Genomic DNA, 22190 nt, shown 5'->3' with positions numbered 1-22190 from the left:
TTTCCACTGCAGCTGCCATCTTCCGCCAGCCACCACCCCCCATCATGCTGGTGTCCACTTCAAAGCCAAGGTCGATGTCACCTGATGTTCTACATGCATGGCTGCTCTGGGGGAAACTTTAAATGCCGGTCTTGACATTTAGTGCAAATCATATTTTGTTTTGCTCCATTCGACCCAGTATTCAAGACTCTCGAAAACATTTTCAATCTTATTCTGGTCATTTGTCGTCTGTCGCCCTCCTAGACTGGTCCCACCCATTGCCTTGAGCACTGTACCTGCTCTGTGGGAGTTGGGGGTCAAACTTTTAAAAAGAATAATTGAGACAGAGCTTAGCACTGGAGAGTTCCAACCTGTCTGACAGAGGTTCTTGGAAAGCAAGGAGAGTCTCTCTCCCCTCCCAGCTCTGCCTACCCCAACGACCAGAGAATCTGGTTTTTGTCCCAAGAACATCAGAAGCCCTTTGTCAAAGGCCCACAGAGGTCCATGAGGTGCACCTTGAACTTGACAGTCTCCGGTCTAGAAAAGGGGCTCCTTTTTATCCCTGTGCTCTGACGAGCGGGCCGCCCCCTGCATCTCCCCACGCCACTCCACTCAGGAGTGCCCCCCCGCCCCGCCCCGGCCATTAGTCTTGCAGCTCCCGCTCCCAGACAGCGGCTCTGCGTCAGGGTCCGGCCTGCACCCCCCGCCCCCGACCCGAGTCCGGGAGCCTGGGCTGCGAGCCCGCGTCTGCCAGGCCGGGGGGCGCACGCGACGCGACTGCTCTGCAGACTCTGGGGCCTTCCCGGGCCTGTGTCCGCCGCCGCCCGCCCCGCGGGGGGGAATCTCCCGCGCCCCTCTATCCCGCCCCAGAGAGACATGCGCTCCCCGGCCCCCACCTAGCGCCCCATCCCGGTCTCCCGCTCCCCGGGCTTCCCGTCGTGCCGCCTGGCTCCCCCAGGCGCCGCGTCAGGTGAGCGCTCACCTGCGGCGGGTGGGGCGGGCCGACGGCGGCGGGGCGGGGCCGGGGCGGCGACCACGCCCCCGGAGGGGCGGGGCGAGCGCGGCGGGGCCAATGGGGCGGGGGGCTCGCCGCCGGGGGTGGGGCCGCGGGCCCCGCTCCCGCCTCCCGCCCCGCCCCGCCCCGGGGGCTTTAAAGCGCCGCGGGGGGCTGGTGGCGGCGCTGCGAGAGCCGAGCGGCGCGAGGAGATGCGAGAGGGCGCCGCGCGCCGGCACCATGCGCCCCCCGCCCGCGCTGGCCCTGGCTGCGCTCTGCCTGCTGGCGCTGCCCGCCGCCGCCGCCGCTGCCTACTTCGGGTCAGTGCCCGCGGCGCCCCCGGCCCGCGCCCCCGGCCCGCCCGCCTCCCTCCCGGCCGCCGCGGGGTCGGCGGCTCCCTCCCGGTGGCCCCGTCCGGGGCGGGGGCTCGAACTCGGGCCCCGGGCCGGGCGGGACCCAGCGCCACCGCGCCGTGGAGCGAGCGCCCGGGGCTCGGTCTCCCGCTCCCCCTGCTCGGGCCCGGAGCCCGGCTTCTGGTGTCCCCTCGCCGCCTCTCTTCTCACCCCGCGGGGGCCAAGCGCCACCCTGCACGCCCCGCGGGGTCGCGACCCCTTCCCACGAGCACCCCGACTCCGCGAGGCTGTCCGACCCGGCCGGTCTGTCCTGGCGCGCCTGCGGCTGCGGTCCAGGCGTCCCCCCGCGCCCGGAGCCCTCTCCAGACCATCGCTCGGCCCTGTCCGCCCAACTCCTGGGCTCGCTCCTGCCACAGTCCTGACCTCGGACTCGCTCCCCACCCTGCCTTCGTCCTGAGGAGGGGAACCCCAAAAGTCCGGGTGAATGGGTGGGGGCGCGATTTCCAAGGCTGGGGAAGCGACTCGCGCTCTCCAAAGGGAACGAGGCAACCGCGGATGTTGGGGAGTGTCAGCTGGAGACTCCGTTTTTGGGGGGGGGGACCCAATCAAATCTCAGATCTGGAATGGGGTGAATTCTCAGGAGAAAGATGGAGAGAATGGATTGGAAAAGGAAGATCACAACAGGGGTTGACACCTGGGGAGAGAGCAGGGCCGAGTGTCTGGAGGGAAAGCTGGGGGCCAATGTCCCTTCTCCGACCCTGAACTGTAGGAGCTCTGGATGGGAGAGAGGGTAGTGGGTGTGAAAGCTCTTTCCTGATCCCACCCAAAGCCGACTCCAACCATTTGCAGTTACTTTAGATTTTGTCACTTTTCGTGATCTTCACCCCAAATCAGTGTGAGGTTTGTAGTCTGACTATGGCAAAGGCAAGAAAACACCAAGCAGCGACTTACCAGAGACTGCTCTTAAGGCCCTGGCGGGAAGGGCAGGCGCTGGCTAGAGTAAGGCCAGTGGCTCATTTCCAGGTCACGACCCCTGGGTGAAATGTGCTTTGGCTGTGGGCAATGGCCTCTCCTGGAATATGTGGGGGTTGGGGGAGGGTAGTCAGCCAGGACCCCAGCTCTGGGCTCTACTAGCTGGTGACCTGGGAAGACCACTCAGTCTCTGGGCCTCAGTATCCCCTTTTGGTCAAAGAGGGGACTGAATTTCGTGCCTGAACTCCAGCACTCCCTGAGCAGTGCACATATACTTTTGAGCTGGATATTTTAGGCTTGAAGGTGCTGCTGCTATTTCAGGGGGCAGAAATAATGGCAAGGGCACAGGCACTGAGGTGACCCCCTAACACTGCCACGTGTAGTATGTGCTCTTGGCCTAGTCTGTGTCTCAGTTTCTCATCTGTAAAATGAGGATAATAACGCCAAATTTGCAGGAGAATTATGTGAGTTAGTACAGGCAAAGCACTAAGAAGAGTAACTAGTATATTTCAATGCTCAGCTAATGCTGGTGATGATGGTGGTGCTGCTGCTGAAGACAGGCACTCTCTCTCTTGATACCCCAGCTCTGAAGCATTCCTGAGCTGCAGTGGAGAAGGGTAGGACAGAGACAGATGATGCCTGCATCCTCTTAGACACCAGCTCATTTCCACACTTCTTTTGTTTGTTTGGGGTTCGGGTTGGGGATGGGGTGAGAGCCAGGTGGGCAGAAGGAGAAGAAGGCTTCTTCTCTCCTGACCTAACTAGGCTGGTGTGCTTGGCGGGGAAAGGAGTTTGCAACAGTGCACAGGGCCAGAGTTTGAAGACAGTGAACAAGGGGGACATGATGACTGATTGGGCCTGGGTTAGGGTTGAAAGGGATCATGTGGCTATCGAAGCCACTTCTGGTTTGTGAGCCCAGATGGGCAGAGATGGCAAAGTACACATAAACCACCAGCCCACTCTGGGGGACAAGACAAGTCCTTGGAAAATAAGCTAAAATTGGGGACTCTTGCTCTTATGAATTTGGTCTCAGAGAACAGACAGGATTCAGCCTCAATCCCAGGACGCCCTATTATATAACTCCGTCAGGTCAGGCTTTCCAGCTTCCAGGCAGAATTTGCTCTTGGAAGGAACCTGGTGTCAGTCATTCACACCGTAGTATGAGAATGTGAGGCAAGGTGCTGCATCCTTCTCCAGGTCATTTGCATTTGAGGTTCCTTTTCTGATTATAAGATGAAATGTTTTGCATATTGATAAAAGAAAATTCAAACATCAGGATAGGCAATCTTCTTGGGGGTCTTTGAAATTATAGAGTCATAGACTTAAAAATTGGATGTGATCCCAGAAGGATCTCTGGTCTAACTCCCTGCCCCAGGAAGATCATGTATTATTATTATTACTATTTTCTAGAAGAAATAAACATCCTCCCCAAGCATAGTGAGCCAGGAGTTACTTCTGCTGCTTTTGCGCAATCGAATACCATTAGTGGTGGTAACATAATGGGATTGCCATTTCCAAATCACTTTCTCATACAGCCCCTCTTTCATCTGATTCTCAGAGCCATTCCTGAAGTATGTGGGATGTATGTAAATAGTTCCCAAAAGGAACTGAAGACCAGAGAGGCTCAGTGACTCCCCTTGTGTCACACAGCAAATTGGAAGAGAGGCAGAATAGGAAACAGGTCCTGCCTCCAGTCAGGGTTCTTCATATACCAGGAGCAGCCTCCAGGAAGAAAAAGCTGCAAAGGAGCTACAGAGGGTGAGGGAATGGAGGATGGCCCCTCCACTGCTTGGGTAACTCCGTCACCCTCTTAGCTATGGTGGGTGCACAGGGCCAGAGTGTGGCCACCATGTTCTCCTCTGCCATCAGCAGGAGGCACTGGGCCCTGCTCCTGGAAGGTAGTATATGACCGGGATGGTGGATAGACCAGGAGTCAGGGGCCTGGGTTTGATGGAACTTGGGGCCATGCTCAGGATTGTCATGGGTCAAGTCACTTGCTTCCAAGGTTTTAAGTACCTGGAGATCCCAAGGTTCCCTGACTCTAACAGGCTTGCCCTAGCCTGGAAATCTAGGATTGCTCGAAAGCTCAGATGATTTGCGAATTCTTTAGCTTCTGTGGTGCTTTAGAAATGAACATTCTCTGTGCTATGTGGCAAATTGAACACATCACAGGCCTTGTCACCAAACTAATCTTGAAGTCATCCCAATGGCTTTGTAACTAGAAATAGTTCCTATGGGGGCAACATTATAAATCGTTCACTTTGGTGGTGTTTTTAGAGTGTGTGACCTCTTTTCTGGTTGGGGTTCTTTTCTCTCTTGGGATAGGACAGAGAAGTTTATGAAAACAGACTTCTAGACCTGAGTTTGAATTCTGGCCTTGCCCTTGCTAGCTGTGTGACTTTTAGCCTTAGGCCTAGGACAGTGACAAGACCCATCTTAAAGATAATGGATGTGCAGCTCAATTGAGACAATGGATGAAAATGTACCTGGCAAATACTAAGTGCTCAGGACAGGTGCTTATATATTTTTTTAATATCTGTGTTTATATAGTGTTTAACATTTTTTTCACACCACCATCTCTTATACCCCTGATCCTTTCTCTTTTCCTGCCCTTAACCTCAAAAGCCCCACTTCATTTATCAGTGATCATTAGTTTTTATAAGAATTTTGCTTTGTGGAATCATCCAATATACAACTGACCAATATTAGTCTTTATCGTTTTGACTTGCCTTACTATACATAATTCTCTCAAACACCTTCCATTTTTAAAAAGATGTTATTTATTTATGTATGTATAGAACTAGGGTATAGGCCAGAAGTGTAGGAGGTGAGAGGATTCTCCAGAGACAGAGTGGGGAGCAGACCAGGCAGATCTACTGAAATACACTGCTGAAGAGAGCAGTGGGCGAGACAGGAGAGGTCGGCCGCGCCGTGTGGGTCAGTTCCCTGTCTGGGGATGGAATTCAAGCCATCGAGGTGGACTGTTGCAGTGGTAGTACTGAGACTTAACCCCTAGGCCACCAGGGAGACCCCCTTCCATTTTGTTTTAAATGGCAGTATGTCTTTCTTTCTTTTTTTTTTTTTTTTAAAGATTTACTTATTTATTTATTTATACAAGCACTGGGTACAGTCAGAAGCGCAGGAGGATGAGAGAATTTACCAGAGCCAGAGCGGGCAACAGAACAGGCAGAGTGACGAAATACACTGCTGAGGGGAGCAGCGGGCGGCAAGAGAGGTCTGCGCGCCATGTGGGACCCTCACTGGTGGCCGGGGATCGAACCGGCGTTGCAGAGGCTACGGGCAACTTCACAGTCCTGTGCTCAACCTCTGCACCACCAGGGGAGGCCCTAAATGGCAATATTTCATCTTTCCTTATGGCTGAATACTATTCCATTGTGTGGATATACCACTTCTTCTTGATCCACTCTTCTATCATTGGACACTTTGGTGGTTTCCATGTCCTAGCTATTGTAAACACTGCTGCAATAAACACTGCAGAGCATAGAATTTTTTGAGTTGGTGGTTGGTTTCATGTTCTCTGAATAGATGCCCAAGAGTGCTGGGTCCTACAGTATTTCCATTTTCAGTTTTTTAAGGTAAATTATTCAGATCACCTTCCAAAATGGCTGCACCAGTTGACATTACCACCAGCAGTGGAATAGGACTTCCCTTTTTCTGCATCCTCTCCCACATTTGTTGTGGGTCTTTTTAACATGTTCCATTCTCACAGAAGTGAGATGACTTGTCATTGTGGTCTTGCCCTGCAGCTCCCCTATTAGAAGTGCTGATAAACATTCTTCCACATACACATTGGCCTTCTGGATCACCTTTTTGGTAAGCTGTTTGTTCAGCAAGTTCATTCTTGATAGTTGCTGGGGTTCTAACCATCATCTTGAACTGTGGCAATGTCATCATTGTGAAGAAGAAAAACACAATCCCCCCCAACCCGCCCTCAAACCAACATTATAACAATAAAATGCCCACATTCAAATTGCACAGCTTGGATTATAAAAAATGTAGATCCCTGTGTAATTACAACCACAATTACAATAGAACATTTCCATCATTCCAAAGGATGATTTGCTGTTGTGCTACTTTGTATCAACCATCTCCCACCAGCTCCAGGCTATTATTTCTTTGCTTTCTGTCAGTATGATTAGTTTGCCCATTGTAGAATTTCATATCAGTGGAATCATATGGTATATAACCTTGTATGTCCTGAGTCTGTTGCTCAAAATAAAGCTTTTGGAAATTCATCTATATTTTTGCATATATCAGTAGCACGCTATTTTTTTTATTGCTGAGTATTATTCCTTCGTGTATTTGTTTATTCATCAACTAGTTGATGGACATTTGGATTGTGTTCAATTTAGGGCTATTCCAAATAAAGCACCTGCAAACATTCATGCACATGTTTTTTGTATACTATGTTTTTTCCCTCTTGTATAAATACAATTTAGGATTGAGTTTTTGGATCATATAGTACATATATGTTTAACTTTATAAGAAAGTTAAATACTATAAATAGTATTCCAAAGTAGTTGTACCATTTCACACAGTATGTGTGAGAGTTCCAGTTGCTCCATATTCTTATCTGTTGTCAATCTTAATATTGGCCATTTTAGTGGGTACATATTGGTATCACATTGTGGTTTCAATTTGCATTTTCCCATTGATGAATAGTGTGTTGAACAATTTTTCATGTGTGGGAGGGCCATTTGAATATCTTCTTCATTGCATTATTTATTTTGTTATTGAGTTGTAATATGTCTATATATCTTGGATATAAAGACACTATTGGTGGTATTTTATCCCTGTCTGTGGCTTCCCTTTTCATTTTCTTTTTAGTACCGTCTGAAGAACCAAACTTTTAGTTTTGAAGTACAATATTTTAACTTTTAAAATGGTTTGTGCTTTTTCTGTGTCCTGTTGGAGAAATCTGCCTACAGAGGTTGCAAAGATTTCCTTCTGTGTTTTCTTCTAGAGGTTTTATAGTTTTAGTTTTTATACATAGATCTATGATTCTTTTTGAGTTAATTTACAGGGTGTGCGGGAATGGTTGAAGTTTTTTGGTTTATTGATATTGTTCCAATGCCATTTGTTGAAAGATGATCCTTTCCATATTGCCTTCTTTGTTGCAAATTAGTTGATCCAGGATACAAGGGCCTATTTTGGGGCTTTATCCCAATGACATTTGTCTTTATACTTAGTTTTATGCCAATACCCCACAGTTTTGATTACTATAGGTGTATAATAATTCTTGAAACAAAGTACTGTAGATTTTCCTTTTTAGAACTTTTTTTGGCTTTTCTAACTCCTTTGTATTTCCAAATAAATTTTAGTATCAACTTGTCAATCTCTACAGGACAATCCACTGGGATTTTTGATGGGGATTGCATTGAATCTATAAATCTTATAACAGATTGACAGTCTAACAATGTTGAGTCTACCGATTTATAAACAGGCCCTATTTCTCTATTTAAGGCTTTAAATTTTTGTTTGTTTGTTTCAGCAGTGTTTTGTAATTTTCAGTATGCAGGTCTTACAAATATTAAAACAAAATAAGACCCCTATGTGTTTTATGTATTGTTTTTTAGTTAAAAAAAAATAGAAATTGGGCTTGGAGAAAAACAGGGTTGGAGGGAAAAAGGGCAAAAGAAATTTTATTGCTTTGGGGTGGTAGACTGAAAGCCAGAAATGATAAGAATCATTGTGTTTGGGGAAGGAATTTAGGCCAGCTTGTCCCTGGCTGAGCTATAACCCTGGAGTAGCTGGGCTGGAGTTGGGCTATGGGTCAAACCAGCCTCTTTGGTGGAGGGTGGTGGCCTTTCTGAGCCTGAAGGGAGGAAGAGAAGGGAGGAAGCAGGGAAGAGGGACTCTGAGCAGGAATCTCCCAAGGAAGCGAGGCCTGGTGTCAGGAGGATTATGTGCTCAGGTAGCTTTGGGTTCAGGAGGAGGTGGGCCAGGTGCTATGAGGGTTACCCCTATTCTGGCATCAGTCTGACCAGGATTGGAGGCCACCCATCCTGTGCCCTAATATAAGGAGCACTGGACTTAGAGTCAGACCTATGGGGTTCACATCTTATAGCCAACCTCTTGCCAGCTGCATCCCAGGGAGAGCCAGTGAGCTGACTCTCTGTCCCCATCTATAAAATGGGCTGCTCCTGTGTTCGTGGGGTTGTTGTCAGAATTAAATAAATGTATATAAAAGTGCTGACATACTACCATCTGTAAGGAGACCAGTGTTCTATCTTAGATTGTCCCAGTTAAGGGGAGTCTTTGGTGCCTTCTTTTCCTTCTCTTCCTCTTTATCTTGGTCATTGTACAATTTTTAAAAAAAGATTTATTTATTTATGCCTACAAGAACTGGGGTACAGGCCAGAGGTATAGGGGAGTGAGAGGATTCACCAGAGACAGAGTGGGGAATAGAACAGGCAGACGGACTGAAATACACTGTTGAGGGGAGCAGTGGGCACGTCAGGAGAGGTCAGCTGTGCCATGTGGGTAGCTTCCTGGCTGGGGATCGAACTCGTGCTGCAGTGGCTGCAGACAGCTTCATAGGTTGCATCTTAACCCCTTGCACCACCAGAGAAGCCCTCATTGTACAAATTAAAAGAAGAAAAATCCTTCCTGTGCTCACTGCTTTATGAACACGTCTCATTTAACCATAGTGACAGCCCAGGTAGATAGGTGTTTGCCTAATTATCCTCATTTACAAATGAAGGGATGGCTCAGAGAGACTTTGCCCGAAGTCACACAGCTAATGGCTAGCAGCACAAATGTTTGAATTCTAGTCTGTGAGCTCCAGAGCCAACCTTTTCATCTCTGCCTTGTGCTGCCTGTTGAGTCCCAGCAAGGCCTCTTCCCCTGAGTGCCTCTGACCCCCTGAGTCCTCCACCCTGGCACCCACACCCTTCACATGACATGTCATAGACATCTGTGACACTGCCTGCCTTAAATACTTGGTTAGCTACCCAGTTTTTCATGTTCTTATGCCTCCATTTCATGCATAGCTCAGGTTTTGGGGTCCTGTTATCGCCCAAGCCCCCCCACTGTCTGTAGCATTGCTTTCAGTCCATAGCTCCCTGTCCCCTTTCCTGTCCCTCCCCCCTTAACCCCTTCTCCCTGCTCTATCTTGGTTGTTCTTTCATCTTCTGCTGGCACTTGGCTCTCCTGAGCACATGCTGCTTTGTTTGGACCTGGCCCCTCTCTGGTAGGACCTGGAAGCCAAGCAGAAGCTTGCCCTTATGAGACCCCAGAAGTCAGCCGCAGCTGGCCTTCCAAGGTGGCAGCAACCATGAGCTGGGGCATAGGCAGCTACCTCAAGCCTGGGCCGGGGAGCCCCAGGGGAGATGTCAACCCCCATGTTGACTCAGTCCTGGAAATCCCTAAGAGACTGATTTCAGGGCCACAGCAGAGAAGAGAAGCCATCAACTTCCCCCAAAGTGACAAGATGTGTTTCAGAATTCAAAATTGGGGAGTGTCTTTGGTTCATAGTTGTTTGTTGATTTTGATATTTTCTTTTTTATAGTTATTCTTTTTTCCTGGTCCCTTATTTAGGTTTTCTAGATTCCTGCTATGAGTGAGACCATCCGGAATTTTTCTTTTTCTTTCTGGCTTATTTCGCTGAGCATGATCCCTTCCAGCTCCATCCATGTTGCTGCAAATGGCATGAGTTTATCTTTTTTGAATGCTGAGTAATATTCCATGGGGGGGGCGGAGAAAGGAGGGATTGGGGTCAAAATAAGGGGGTTGTAATTGTATGGGGAATATAAAAATAAAATTTAAATTAAAAAAATAAATAAATAAAATAAAAAGGGAAAGGTGATCCCTGAAAACATGAAAAAAAATTGGGGAGATTTTAGAAAGGTAATACAATGCATATGCCATGCACAACATAACATTTCTAGCAAGGTCTAAGGCAGCACCCTGTAATCAGATACTATATTATTTTTGCAGAAAAACATCTCCATGTTGGGAAAAATAAAAAGCATAAATATTCTCCCTTTGGTTCAGGTCAAGACTTGCTGCCCTATGAGCTCCCCACAACTGCACAAAAAGTTTGTACTGTTGAGCTTTGTGGAGCTGGGAATTGGGAGGTTTGTGAACCTGGGGAGACTTTCAGCACGAGTCACCACAAGAGGTTGTGCAAGCTGAGTTTTAAAGAAAGGCTTGGGCCAAGTTCTTGGCTGGTTGTTGTTGGTGTCAGAGCAGGGCTTGGGCTGCTGAGCTCGTTCCCAGGAACCAAGGTTCAGAGGGAACTGACCTGGCTCTCCAGTCCCCACATCATGGTGCCCCACAGAGGCTGAGCGGGCCAGAGGACCTGGAGTCTGGCTGACCGTGGTCAGATAGCCTGGGATCTGTACTGGGGACGTGGACCTTCCATCAAAATCTGAGGGTGGGGAGAAATAGGGGAGCCACGGGCAGGATCCCCAGAGCCATACACTTCCAAAGCCTGCCTGCCCAGGCTTGAGAAGGTTTGGGGGCTCATGTGGCCCTGCCACTTGGGAGTGAGACAGCAGGAGGACAGTGGAGGGGGAGACAACTGAGATCCTGGGGTTGGACATTGACAGCCATCAGCTGTCAGCTTGGGGTGGGGTCTGAACTGGAGATGGGGTGGGTTAGTCCTCAGGGGATGAGAAACCATGACCTCTGTAAAGGAGCTAACAGGATACTGGAAGAGACTGTCTATACCCTGAGGAGAAAGAAAAAAGTGTGAGCCATGCACACCTGGCAGTACTATGTCTGCCAGAGTGGGGGAAGGCAAAGAAAGAGGATAGAGTGGTATGGGACAGGCAAGTAAGGAGGACTTCCTGGAGGAGGCAGATAAGGATGACAGCTAGAGCTGGATAGGGCCTCTGGATCATTTTTCCCACTTCCTGCATTTTTGATTCAGTTATAGAAAAGGCAGTGGCTATAATAGTGTCTGAGAGACCCACAAGGGCTTTTGGACCAGGAAAGGCATCCCAAGCAGGGGTTATAGTGTGAAGAAAGTTATGGGGCTTGGACTGAGTTCTCTATGGCAGGAGAGAGGAGGTATATATCCTTTTGCTGTATCCCTGGCTGGTTGAGTCCAGGATGGCCCAGGGTGGGGAGCTGTTCTGGTCCTGTTCTGGAGGACCCGACTCTATTCCCGAGGGAGCTCTGCAAGGGAGTGACTTTGGGGACCCTCTGTGGCCATGCACAGCAAAAGCAAATCTCCTCTCCTCAGCTTCAGCCTGACCCTGAGCAGAGAGGGAGAGAAGCTGGAGGGAGGAAGGGGGAAGCATTTCCTCCACAGATGTTGCATGAGCCAAGCTGGCAATACCGGAGCCTGTTGAGATGCAAAGCATGCTTGCTGTGGGGCCTGGATGCCCACTCCGATGCCATCCTAGCGGGCAGCCCCCTCTGCGTCTGAGAAACAGGAAATGGAGAGACAAAGCCCACAGCTGGACCAGGCTCTTTTTCTCAGAGCTGAGGTGGGTGGGGTAGGGGAGGGGTGGGGGACTAAATTTAGACCTCCAGGTGGGTCCATGGGGTCCTGAGGTCCAGAGCTGGGAAGGAAAGGAAGACTGGGCGCAGGGGCCACTGAGGGTCCAGACAGGGAAGTGGTGAGTGTCTAGTTTATTTCTGTCTCCCACAGGGCCTGGAGGAGGCTCAGCGAGTCCTTCCTATTCATATTTAAATGAGTGAGCACTCAAGTGCGGGGAGCAGAGGGGTGGAGGGAGCTGGAGGAAAGGTAGGAAGTGGAGCTGCCCTAGGAGCCAGGCTGCTCTCTAAGGACATCTAGGAGGTGCCATGAACCCCCATGAAAGAGAAAGGCATCTGGAAGATGGGGAAAGGATGCTGCTTAATGTTGGAAATGCCAGGTCCCGGCGTGACATGAGGAGGGGAAAGCAGTCTGGGTGGCTGCTTAGGGGCCCCCTCCAGCCGTCTCTGCAGAAAGATTGCCCAGAGCATGTGCCCTCTCTTCCTGGCCAGGCACTGCCCACACCAACTGTCCCTGCTGGTAAGAAGTGGGTAATGGTGAGGGGCGGGGCCTGTGTAGGGGGATTTAGTGAGGTGGGGAGAGGTGGATGGCAATGTTTGAGATGAAAGCACAAAGCGGGCACTTACCATGCAAATGGCCCTGCAGCGGAAGCCTGTGCCTGTTATCTGAGCATCTAATAGGGTTTTGCAGGGCCAAAGCCAAGGCTCCAGGCAGGGCTAGGCTTTCCTGGTTCCCAGGCAGCTGCCTGTAGTTGGCATGGGCCCTGGTGCCAGGAGCAGCTCCTGGCCCCTCCAGCTAAGGGTCCAGACACTCTGGCATTACCTGGGACCCTGGGAGCCGCCAGCCTTGTCCTGTGCCACCCACCAACTCACTCACCCACATCCTGGGGCAGTCTCCTCTGGAACCACCAGACCCTCTGGAGCAGAAACCAGGATGGGGGTAGGTGTGGAATAGCAGAGCCTGGGGCTGCCCAGGTGTGGGACAGCTCTCAAGCTGCCAGGTCTTCCACAGCTAGCTGGGAGTGCTCCCTAGGAGCTCCTCCTGCCTCCTCCACACCCCCAGGCCTCCTAATATGGCAGGCTGAGGCTGGCAGAAGTCAGGTTCTCAACCAGAAGGTGCTGGGCATTCTGATCTGGGTCCCTGAGCAGCTACTGGTTGTTGTCTGGGAAGCTGAGCTAGTTCAAAGGTTTCTTCTCTTCCCCCAGCTCTTGGGCTTCAGGAGGGTTGAATGCTGCTGAATCCAGTCAAGTTTAGGCTATGATCTCCTTGAGAGCAGAATTGTGTCCTAGCACCTGGCACAGGCTGGCATGTAGCAGATACTTAGCAATCACACTTCTGCGGAGCCCACTGTGTACCTACCAGGCACTTTACAAATGAACCCTCACAGCAGCACTGTGAGGTAGCTACTGTTACTCTCTTCCCTTCACAGAGGAGACATGCTTTACCCACGGTTGCACAGCCAGTAAAAAGTGGAGCTGGGACTTGAACCTGGACAGCCTGGTCCCATCATATTCTCCCACGAGTCTGGTGTCTTTGTTAGATGGGATGAGCTCAGGGGCCAAGTGGGCGTCCCTGAGGTCACCACTGAGTTAGTGCAGCCCTGGGACAAGATTGCCCAGGCCCTGAACAGCCCCTGGGGCCCAGGCCCAAGGGTCCCCATGCGCCAGCCGGTGGTGGGGTTTGCTCTAGGGTGGGCTCCATTTCTTCTCAGGGTCTGATAGTCCCTGGGGACTTGCTGACAGTGACCCAGTCTCCTAGGAGGTTTGCCCCAAAGCCTGGGAGAACCTTCTTTTGTTCCTTCAAGGTCATCCCAGAGTGGGTAGCTTTAGCCAAAACTGTAGACAGGGTGAGTGTTGGAGAGTGTGAAAGGAGGGCAGAGGGGAGGAAGGGCCAGGACGGAACAGAGCAGATCTGAAGGTAGGGACATATGGGAGATGAGGTCCTGAGGGGTACCCTTAACTTGGGACCCATGAGGTGGCCTGGGAAGTAGCTGGATGGCTCTGAGGTCAAAGTCAGATGCATCTCACTTTGTGGTGGTTTCTGGTTTATTGTTGACCCGCCCTTGGAGACTATAGACTGAGGGTGCAGAGGGGCACAGGCTGAGGCAGAGCAGGGAGAAGAATGGAGCTGGTCATGTGGGATTGTTGCTTTCTTAGTGGGAAAAGAGAGCTGGAAGTCAGCCTGGAGGGAATTGGAAGCAGGCAAGTGGGGGGCCGAGGGGCCAAGGCAGGTGTAACCAGAGAGTGGTGGATGCGGGCAGCCCAGGGCACTGGAGCCAGGCTCAAACTTCTTGTGCCTCAGCCCAGAAGAGTAGTCAGCAAGCCTGCTTGCCACTTGCCTCTGCTCTGTGGATCACACACCACTCACTCGTTTGGCTGATAGTGTGGGAGCTGTCCACAGGGCCTGTCTTCATTAAAACCCCCAATTTTGTCTGGATCTGTTGGCTCTTCTCTGGTTGTACATCTTACCCCCATGGGAATACACTAACCAGTGGGCAAATGGAGATTTAGCAGAGAGGCCTGTGGGCAGTGTTTTCAGGCCTGGATGCCAGATTGGTGGCTTCTTCCAGGGTGGGGATCATGCGCACCGACTTGGAACAGGCTTTTGCTGCAGCACCTAGAGTTCTTCTGAGGTCCAGGAAGAAACCTTCCCTGGTAGAGGCCATGAGATAGGCAGGTGTAGAATTCACTAGCACAGCTTAAGGAAATGTGTTGGGGTACTTTGTAGATGTGGGGGTGCTATTTCTTCAAAGGAGCTATGGTCCCAAACCCAACACACAAAAGGGCATCCCACCACTAGAAGCTTTCCCAGGGGTCTTCTCAGGCCCACGGGCCCCCAAGTAGTGTCAGGAGCTTCTCTGAGAGCAGCCTTGGGCAGACCAGGAACCTGTGGGCCCGAGCCTCTCTGCGGTTGGCTGCCTTTCCTGACCATTAATCGCTACTAAGTGTCATTACCACTAATAAAATTAACGGACTTTATACTGGACTCCTGGGGCATCAATCACAGGGTCCATTATATGAAATTAAAAAAACAGGTGCTTGTTGGTGGAGGAAAGGGTGTTTGCTGAGCTGACTCACAAGTGCAGCTGGGCACCCTGAGCTCGCCCAACCAACTCCTGGCCTTGCGGAACTGCAAGCTGGACTGTCCCAGAGAGGAACACAGCCTCCTCTCAGGAAGATGAGAGGCTGGGAGCTCCCCAAATTTTCATTCCTACTCTCACCTCTGCTCATCTCTTTGGTTTATTTTCTTTCTCTTGCTTTGGATCAGCTTGCACTGCTTATGTTGACTTACAGATCCAGTGATTGAAAGGAAGCAAGAGAAAGCAAGCATATGCAGTCTTAATGCAAATTTCAAATTCCCAGGGAAAGGACTGATTGGTCCAGCTTGAGTCACATGACTCTTATGGGTCTAGTCAACAAGCCAGAGCAGCAAGGTCACACAGTCTAATGATAAAACGGTCCACAGGGGTCAGCTGGTGACCATGTAGCTGAAAGGAACAGGTGGGAGGTCAACCCAACAGGTATTGACAATAGTAATTTAAAAGTCTTAGTAAGAAACCCTCAGCATTTGGTAGATAATTATATAATATATAGCATATGTAATATAGATTAAATATATAGGGGGCCTCCCTGGTGGCACAAGAGGTTAAGATGCAACCTATGAAGCTCGAAGCTCACCGCAGCCACTACAGCACAAGTTCGATCCCCAGCCAGGGAGGTGACCCACATAGCGCAGCAGACCTCTCCTGACTTGCCCGCTGCTCCCCTCAGCAGTGTATTTCAGTCAATCTGCCTGTTCTGCTCCCCACTCTGTATCTGGTGAAGCCGCTCACCCCTCAAAAAACTCTGGCCTGTACCCTGGTTCTTGTATGTATAAATAAATAAATCTTTAAAAAATATAATGTACCTGTGATGATGTAATAATGACTATTGTTAAAATGGCGTTTGAGATAGGCCTTGAGTATTGTGTAGCCTGGCTGGCCAAATTCCCATCAGTCCCTTTGTTCTCTCATCTTCAGTCAGAGGCTCCAAAGGCCATCTCAGTTTGTGAGATATAGGAATGGCGTGAGCACAAGTTGTCCCTCACACCAGCCCCTGGTGTAGAGAGAGGGCCTTGGAGGAGCGCGATGGCTGCTGTCCCCTTCCATCCCTGCAGCCCCCAAGCTGTCCTCCAAGCTGGACCCTGTCAGAGGGGCCTCTTGGGCTAGAGTTAACATTGGGTTCTGCTCTGAACCTGCGGGGTCAAGCTCTGAGGGTTTCCTGCCAGGCTGCAGGGAGGGGTCTGGGTGTAGACCTGGTGGACTGGAAATTTACCCATTTGCCCCCAGATTAATCATTAACAGGTCCCTGCCCTCACCCTGTCTGGGAGGGGAGCCTAGGGCCAGGCTGGGCCAGGAGGAGCCCGATAGCATCTGTCTCTCTCTGCTCGGAGGTTTCAGAGATATGCTCCACACTAGGTTGGCTGCACCCAATGGCGTTGGAATCTAGGGGCACCTGGGACCTGGCCAGCATCCCACCCTCCCTGGGGTAGATATGGAGGGTGTGGCACCCAGCCAGATGTCCTGCTGGGGGTAGGTGGCTGCAAATGGGAGAGCCGTCCCTTGACTCCATGGGACGTGGGCCTCTCTGACCACGCAAGGCTTGGCCACAGCGTGCCTTTGCCATGGCTCACGAGCAGGAGTGATGAGAGCCACAACTGAGCAAGACCTTTAAGAACCATCTCTGGCTTCTACCTTTGCTCTTCTACCTTGGCCTTGAGGTCAGCATGTTCCAGAAAGGGGCTGCTTCCTCCAGCCTAGGCCCTGGAATGATGTACGTGCTGCCACATGGAGGGCCGCCAGGGAGCAGGACAGCAAATATTTTGAACTAGTAGATCCATCTCACAGATTGCTTCTGGGGAGAGGGAAGGTGAGCTCTCATTCTCAGCCCTACCTTTCTGCAGATCTGCTGTGTGGCCTGGGCCTGTCGCTGCCGCTTCATAAAACTTTTGCTTCCTTCTCTGGAAAAAGGGAAGACTCTGCCCAGGTTAGGGAATAAAGCATCTTGCAAGAGGAAAGAGTTTTGGGCCTCCCTGGTGGCCTAGGGGTTAAGTCTCAGCGCTATCACTGAAACAGCCTGAGTTTGATCCCCAGCCAGGGAGGTGACCCACATGGCGCAACAGACCTCTCCTGTCTCGCTGCTATTCCCCTCATCAGTGTATTTCAGTAGATGCGCCTGTTCTGCTCCCCACTCTGTCTCTGGTGAATCCTCTCACTGCCCCCCACCCCCACCTCTGGTCTATACCCCAATTCTTCCATGCAAAAATAAAAAAAAAAAAAAAAAAAAGGAAAGGACTTTGAGAAGCTCTAGCTAGCGGGAAGGTGAACCAGCATGTCCCAGGCCTCAGTCAGCACTTGCCTGTAATGCTCCCAGCAACCCCAGGAGGTGGAAAGGATTGCTCTTGGTACTTACCAGAAAAGACAATCAAACCTTCATGATTACACAACTGCGGAGATAGGAGTCAGGTTTAGAACTTGGCAGCCTGACCCCAGAACCCATACGTTTTATTTATTTATTTATTTATTTATTTATTTATTTTAAGATTTATTTATTTATTTATACAAGCACTGGGTACAGTCAGAAGTGCAGGAGGGTGAGAGAATTCACCAGAGCCAGAGCGGGGAGCAGAGCAGGCAGAAGGACCAAAGCACACTGCTGAGGGGAGCAGCGGGCGGCAGGAGAGGTCTAGCGCGCCATGTGGGACCCTCCTCTGGTGGCCGGGGAGCAGCCGGGGATCGAACCGGCACTGCAAAGGCTGCGGGCAGCTTCGCAACCCAGCGCTCAACCGCTGCACCACCGGGGAGGCCCCCCATAGGTTTTAGATAGAGTAGAATAAGGAGTCTGAACCTGATGGCCAAGGGAAATCCAATTCTTCAGCTCTCCTTCCTTGCTTCCTTCCCTCTATCCAGTTAATCTACAAGCATCACTTTGTAACAAGCCCTAAGTGGCCAGATGATTGAAGATTTATCTGGAAAGTATGGAAGCAAGTTAGGTTAGCATGGAATGACTTGGGCAGAGACACATGGAAGGGGAGGGATAGCAGGGATGTGGTTACCATCTTCTCAACATCCAGAGCCCTTTGCCTGTGTCCTCTTGGGCCCATGGCTGTCCCCTCCAGCAGCCAAAACTAAACACAGTATTTCCTGATCAGAGAAATATGCAGGTTCTCAGGCCCCGCTCCAGACCAACAGAACCATAATTGCCAAGTGAGGATCCTGGAACTCTGTATTTTAATAAGCACCCCAGATTTTCTATCTGGGCAAGTTGTGAAATAGGGAGGTAAGAAGACCCGAGGCTTTGACGCCTGGAAAACTCGGGGCACTAGCCCTTGTTATAAGCACCTCGGTTCCCTACTCTGTAAAATGGGGACCTCTCCATGGAGCCACAAGGCCAATAAATAAAGCCCCCGAGAAGGCCCCTTTCCCTTCACGTGCCGCACATTCTCAGGGATTGTCACCCTCTGTCCTGCCCATCACAACCCCCGAGGGTCACTCGCCTCCTTCCTCTCACTCTCTAGGCTGACGGGGCGGGAGGTCCTGACGCCCTTCCCTGGGCTGGGCACCCCGGAGGCCCCGGTGCTGGGCGGGGCCCACCTGAAGCAGTGTGACCTGCTGAAACTGTCCCGCCGGCAGAAGCAGCTCTGCCGCCGGGAACCCGGCCTGGCCGAGACCCTGCAGGACGCTGTGCACCTCAGCCTGCTCGAGTGCCAGTTCCAGTTCCGGCATGAGCGCTGGAACTGCAGTCTGGAGGGGAGGACCGGCCTGCTCAAGAGAGGTAGGGAGGACTGGGGAGCAGGGGAATGGGAGAGGGAGCTGGGGAGGCTTGCTGGGGAGGAGGGGTCTGCAGAGGGAGGGGCTGGGGAGGAGGCTGCCCTTCCTTCTCCCCTCACCCCTGTACCCAGGCCACACAGGCGCAAGGGGGACATGAGAGCAGGAGCACAGTCCATTCCTGAGGGGCCCACAGATGAGATGCGTGGCCCCCAGTTCCTTCCCTCGGCCTCCTCCATGCACACGTGCCCATACATTCAGGAACAGAACCTGCAAAACCAGAGCAGCCCAGGACTGAAGGCAGTTAGCAGCTGGCGAATAACATGAGACAGGCTGAGGTCACTCATTCTCCTGCCTCTTTGCTCATCACACCATCAGTCCCTCCCTTTCCCTTCCTCCCTCCTTCCCTCCACACCTCCACCCAGCCAGCCGCCCACTAAGCATCTGGTGGGGCTCTCAATGAGCCAGCCACTGTGCTGGACACTGAGGGTACAGAGCCGAGCCAGATGCCATCTGCCCTTGGAAAGCCACAGCCTAGAAGAGGCATCAGGTCACTGTGCGGCTCCATCACCAGCGGCAAGGGCTGTGATGTGGGTTTTCCCCAAAGCCAGTGATGCTGTGTCAGAGCAGCCAGCCCCTTCTAGACCAGCTGTCCTCCATGACTGGGAGGGTCTGCGACGGAGCTAATGTCCCCGGCACCCCAGGTACATTGGAAAGTAGGCAGGAGGCCGTGAACTCACAGGGAAGCAGGTTCAGGGAGCAGGTGGCCTCCAGACCACGTGGCCACCACCCCAACAGTGCAAGAGTTGCAGTGGCTGCTGAAACGAGTGGGATGGTCAGACTGGGCAGGTCAGGCAGGAGACCCAAGGTCACTCCATCAGGAGGTTGCAGAGAATGACATTTGAGAGGCCTTGTGAGACACAGGAGGCCCACAGGGCATACTTCAGGGGATCACGGGCCTCAGAGATGGGTCAGTCCAACTTGCTTCCTCTTGGAAGTAAGACTCAGAGGCCACAGGCTTGGCCCTGACTGTCTAAGACACTTAGAGCTCTCCTGGGGCCCCAGGAATCCAGGCACACACTCCACAGGGAATTTCCAAGTGCCATGGAAATAGCCATGCACGGCCTGAGCCTGAAGGGCAAGTGACAAGGAGGTCTGTCCCCAGGTTGACACCCCTCTCAGCCCACTCAGCCCCGGCAGCCCCTGAGCTACTCTCTTCCTCCTTCCCGATCCTCCCCGTGTCCGGACACAGGTTTCAAGGAGACAGCCTTCCTGTACGCGGTGTCCTCAGCTGCCCTCACGCACACTCTGGCCAGGGCCTGCAGCGCCGGCCGCATGGAGCGCTGCACTTGTGATGACTCCCCCGGCCTGGAGAGCCGGCAGGCCTGGCAGTGGGGCGTGTGCGGGGACAACCTCAAATACAGCACCAAGTTCCTGAGCAACTTCCTAGGACCCAAGAGAGGAAGCAAAGACCTGCGGGCCCGGGCAGACGCCCACAACACCCACGTGGGCATCAAGGTGAGCACAGCCCCGGAGGCCTCGAGCCCTGCCCTGGCCAGGTCTATGGGAGGCCAAAGCCCCACCCTGCCCCCCAGCACACAGGCAGCCATCCTTGGGTGAATCTCATTCCCTCAACCACCTTCCTTGTGCATCTGATCTGAGCCATTTCCAGGTACTAGGAAGGAGGGAAGGGTCCTGGCATCATGACTGACCCATCCCCCCACTGCCTCTTGGGTGGGCCGCAGGTGGGCACCAGGTGTACAGCCATAGTGAGCAGGAACATGTTTAGAGAAGAGTGTTTCTAGATGTCCTAGGAGCCAACTAGTTTGAAAACTTTGATCTGCTACAACCCCAACCCTCCTCTGTCTTACATGGGGGAGGACAGAAGAGGCCCAGAGAGGGAAAGGGACTTAACTGAGGCCACGCAGTGGTGGGAGGCCTGGAGGGTAAAAAGCATCCAGGTCTACTGGGTCCTCTGGGATGAGAGGGCTGGAGGCTCGCGCTCCCTGTCTGGAGGAAGCTGAGCTCTGTGTTCTGGGGTCATTGTCTCTAAGTGTCCACCCGCACAAGCTGTCCACCCCACAAGGACCGCAGGGCTGCTCTGCCCAGCAGGAGGGGTATCTTCGGCTAGTTTGCATAAAAGTGACACGGGGGCCAGCTTGAGTCCTACGTGTCCCCCTCTGGTAACCCTCACCCTGTCTCTTTCCCATCCTCTGGCCACTCCCCCGCCTGAGCTGGTGCTGTGGGGGCAGGCTGGGGCCATGGGACCCGGGCCTCTGACGCAAGGCCCCTTTGGCTCCCCGCAGGCTGTGAAGAGTGGCCTCCGGACCACGTGCAAGTGCCACGGGGTGTCGGGCTCCTGCGCCGTGCGCACCTGCTGGAAGCAGCTCTCTCCATTCCGCGAGACTGGCCAGGTGCTGAAGCTGCGCTACGACTCGGCTGTCAAGGTGTCCAGCGCCACCAACGAGGCCTTGGGTCGCCTGGAATTGTGGGCACCTGCCAGGCCGGGCAGCACCCCCAAAGGCCTGGCCCCCAGACCCGGGGACCTGGTCTACATGGAGGACTCGCCCAGCTTCTGCCGCCCCAGCAAGTACTCGCCGGGCACGGCGGGCAGGGTGTGCTCCCGGGAGGCCAGCTGCAGCAGCCTGTGCTGCGGGCGGGGCTACGACACCCAGAGCCGCCTGGCGGCCTTCTCCTGCCACTGCCAGGTGCAGTGGTGCTGCTATGTGGAGTGCCAGCAGTGTGTGCAGGAGGAGCTCGTGTACACCTGCAAGCACTAGGCCTGTGCCCAGCTGCCAGTGGCCACTGCCGGGACCTCTGCGGCGCCAGCCACCGGGAGGCCACCAGCTGTCCCGTCCGATAGGTACCCACAGCGCACATCCACTCGGCGAGCTACATGCCAGCCACATGCCTCCTCTCCACTGGGCCTCACGGTCTCTCCCTTCCCCAACACTCAGCAAAGAGGGGTGTGGGTCCCCCAATAAGATGGAGTCCCTGGGGACTTGGAAAAGAAAGGCAGAAAGGGAAAGGACATGAAGGGCACTAGGGTGCCCAAGAGGAAGCCTGGGGTTTGGAGAGAAGAAGAGGGGATATCCCATCACCTCAGATCCTGGGGTGAGCAGACTAGAACCAGCAGGATGTTAGGAGGTGAGCACTGGGCCAGGAAAGCGCCGGGAGGCAGACTCAGCTGGAAGCCAAGGCTGGGGTCTTCGGGATGGGTCGGTCCAGCCTCGGGCCCTGCTCTGGGAGCCCTGAGCCTTGGGTCCATGCACCTTCACCCCACTGTGGCTTTGCCAGGAAGGCCCAGAGTAGGCGCTGCTGGGAGAAAGAAAAGCTCCATGGGTTTCATAGACCCAAGTCAGATATGTGCGCTGGAGCCCTGTGCCCTGGATTGGTTTTTAAAACCTGCCAGTGTACCTGCACAGAGCCTGTTCTTCCCTCGAGAGCTGAGTTATCCACCCCTAGCCAGCTCTGCTAGGTAAAGCACCACTGAAGGCCAGAAGGGGCGGAGGAGCCAGTGGGCCTCAGATGGTGCCACTAGGCTGCCCGGGGGACAGTGATGTCCTCTGCATTTTCCCTGGAGCACGGAAGCTTTCACCCCCGCCCAGAAGAGGGTGA

The 22190-nt window shown here is 52.7% G+C and overlaps 1 protein-coding gene across 1 annotated transcript; it reads left to right on the top strand.

Annotated features, from left to right (window-relative positions):
• Positions 1-1129: 1129 nt before the first annotated feature.
• WNT9B (Wnt family member 9B) lies at positions 1130-21352 on the top strand (the record flags this gene model as incomplete). Its single annotated transcript, XM_084238417.1, has 4 exons — positions 1130-1293; positions 18323-18579; positions 19825-20090; positions 20879-21352. The coding sequence occupies exons 1-4, from the start codon at positions 1214-1216 to the stop codon at positions 21350-21352; spliced, it is 1077 nt and encodes a 358-aa protein (XP_084094543.1). The 5' UTR covers positions 1130-1213.
• Between the last annotated feature and the right edge of the window lie 838 nt (positions 21353-22190).

This window comes from Talpa europaea, assembly GCF_964194135.1.
Source record: "Talpa europaea genome assembly, chromosome: 7".
In the NCBI taxonomy this organism is placed as follows: Eukaryota; Metazoa; Chordata; class Mammalia; order Eulipotyphla; family Talpidae; genus Talpa; species Talpa europaea.
The sequence above is the reverse complement of the archived record's forward strand: the minus strand, read 5'-3'. Positions and strand labels throughout refer to the sequence as shown.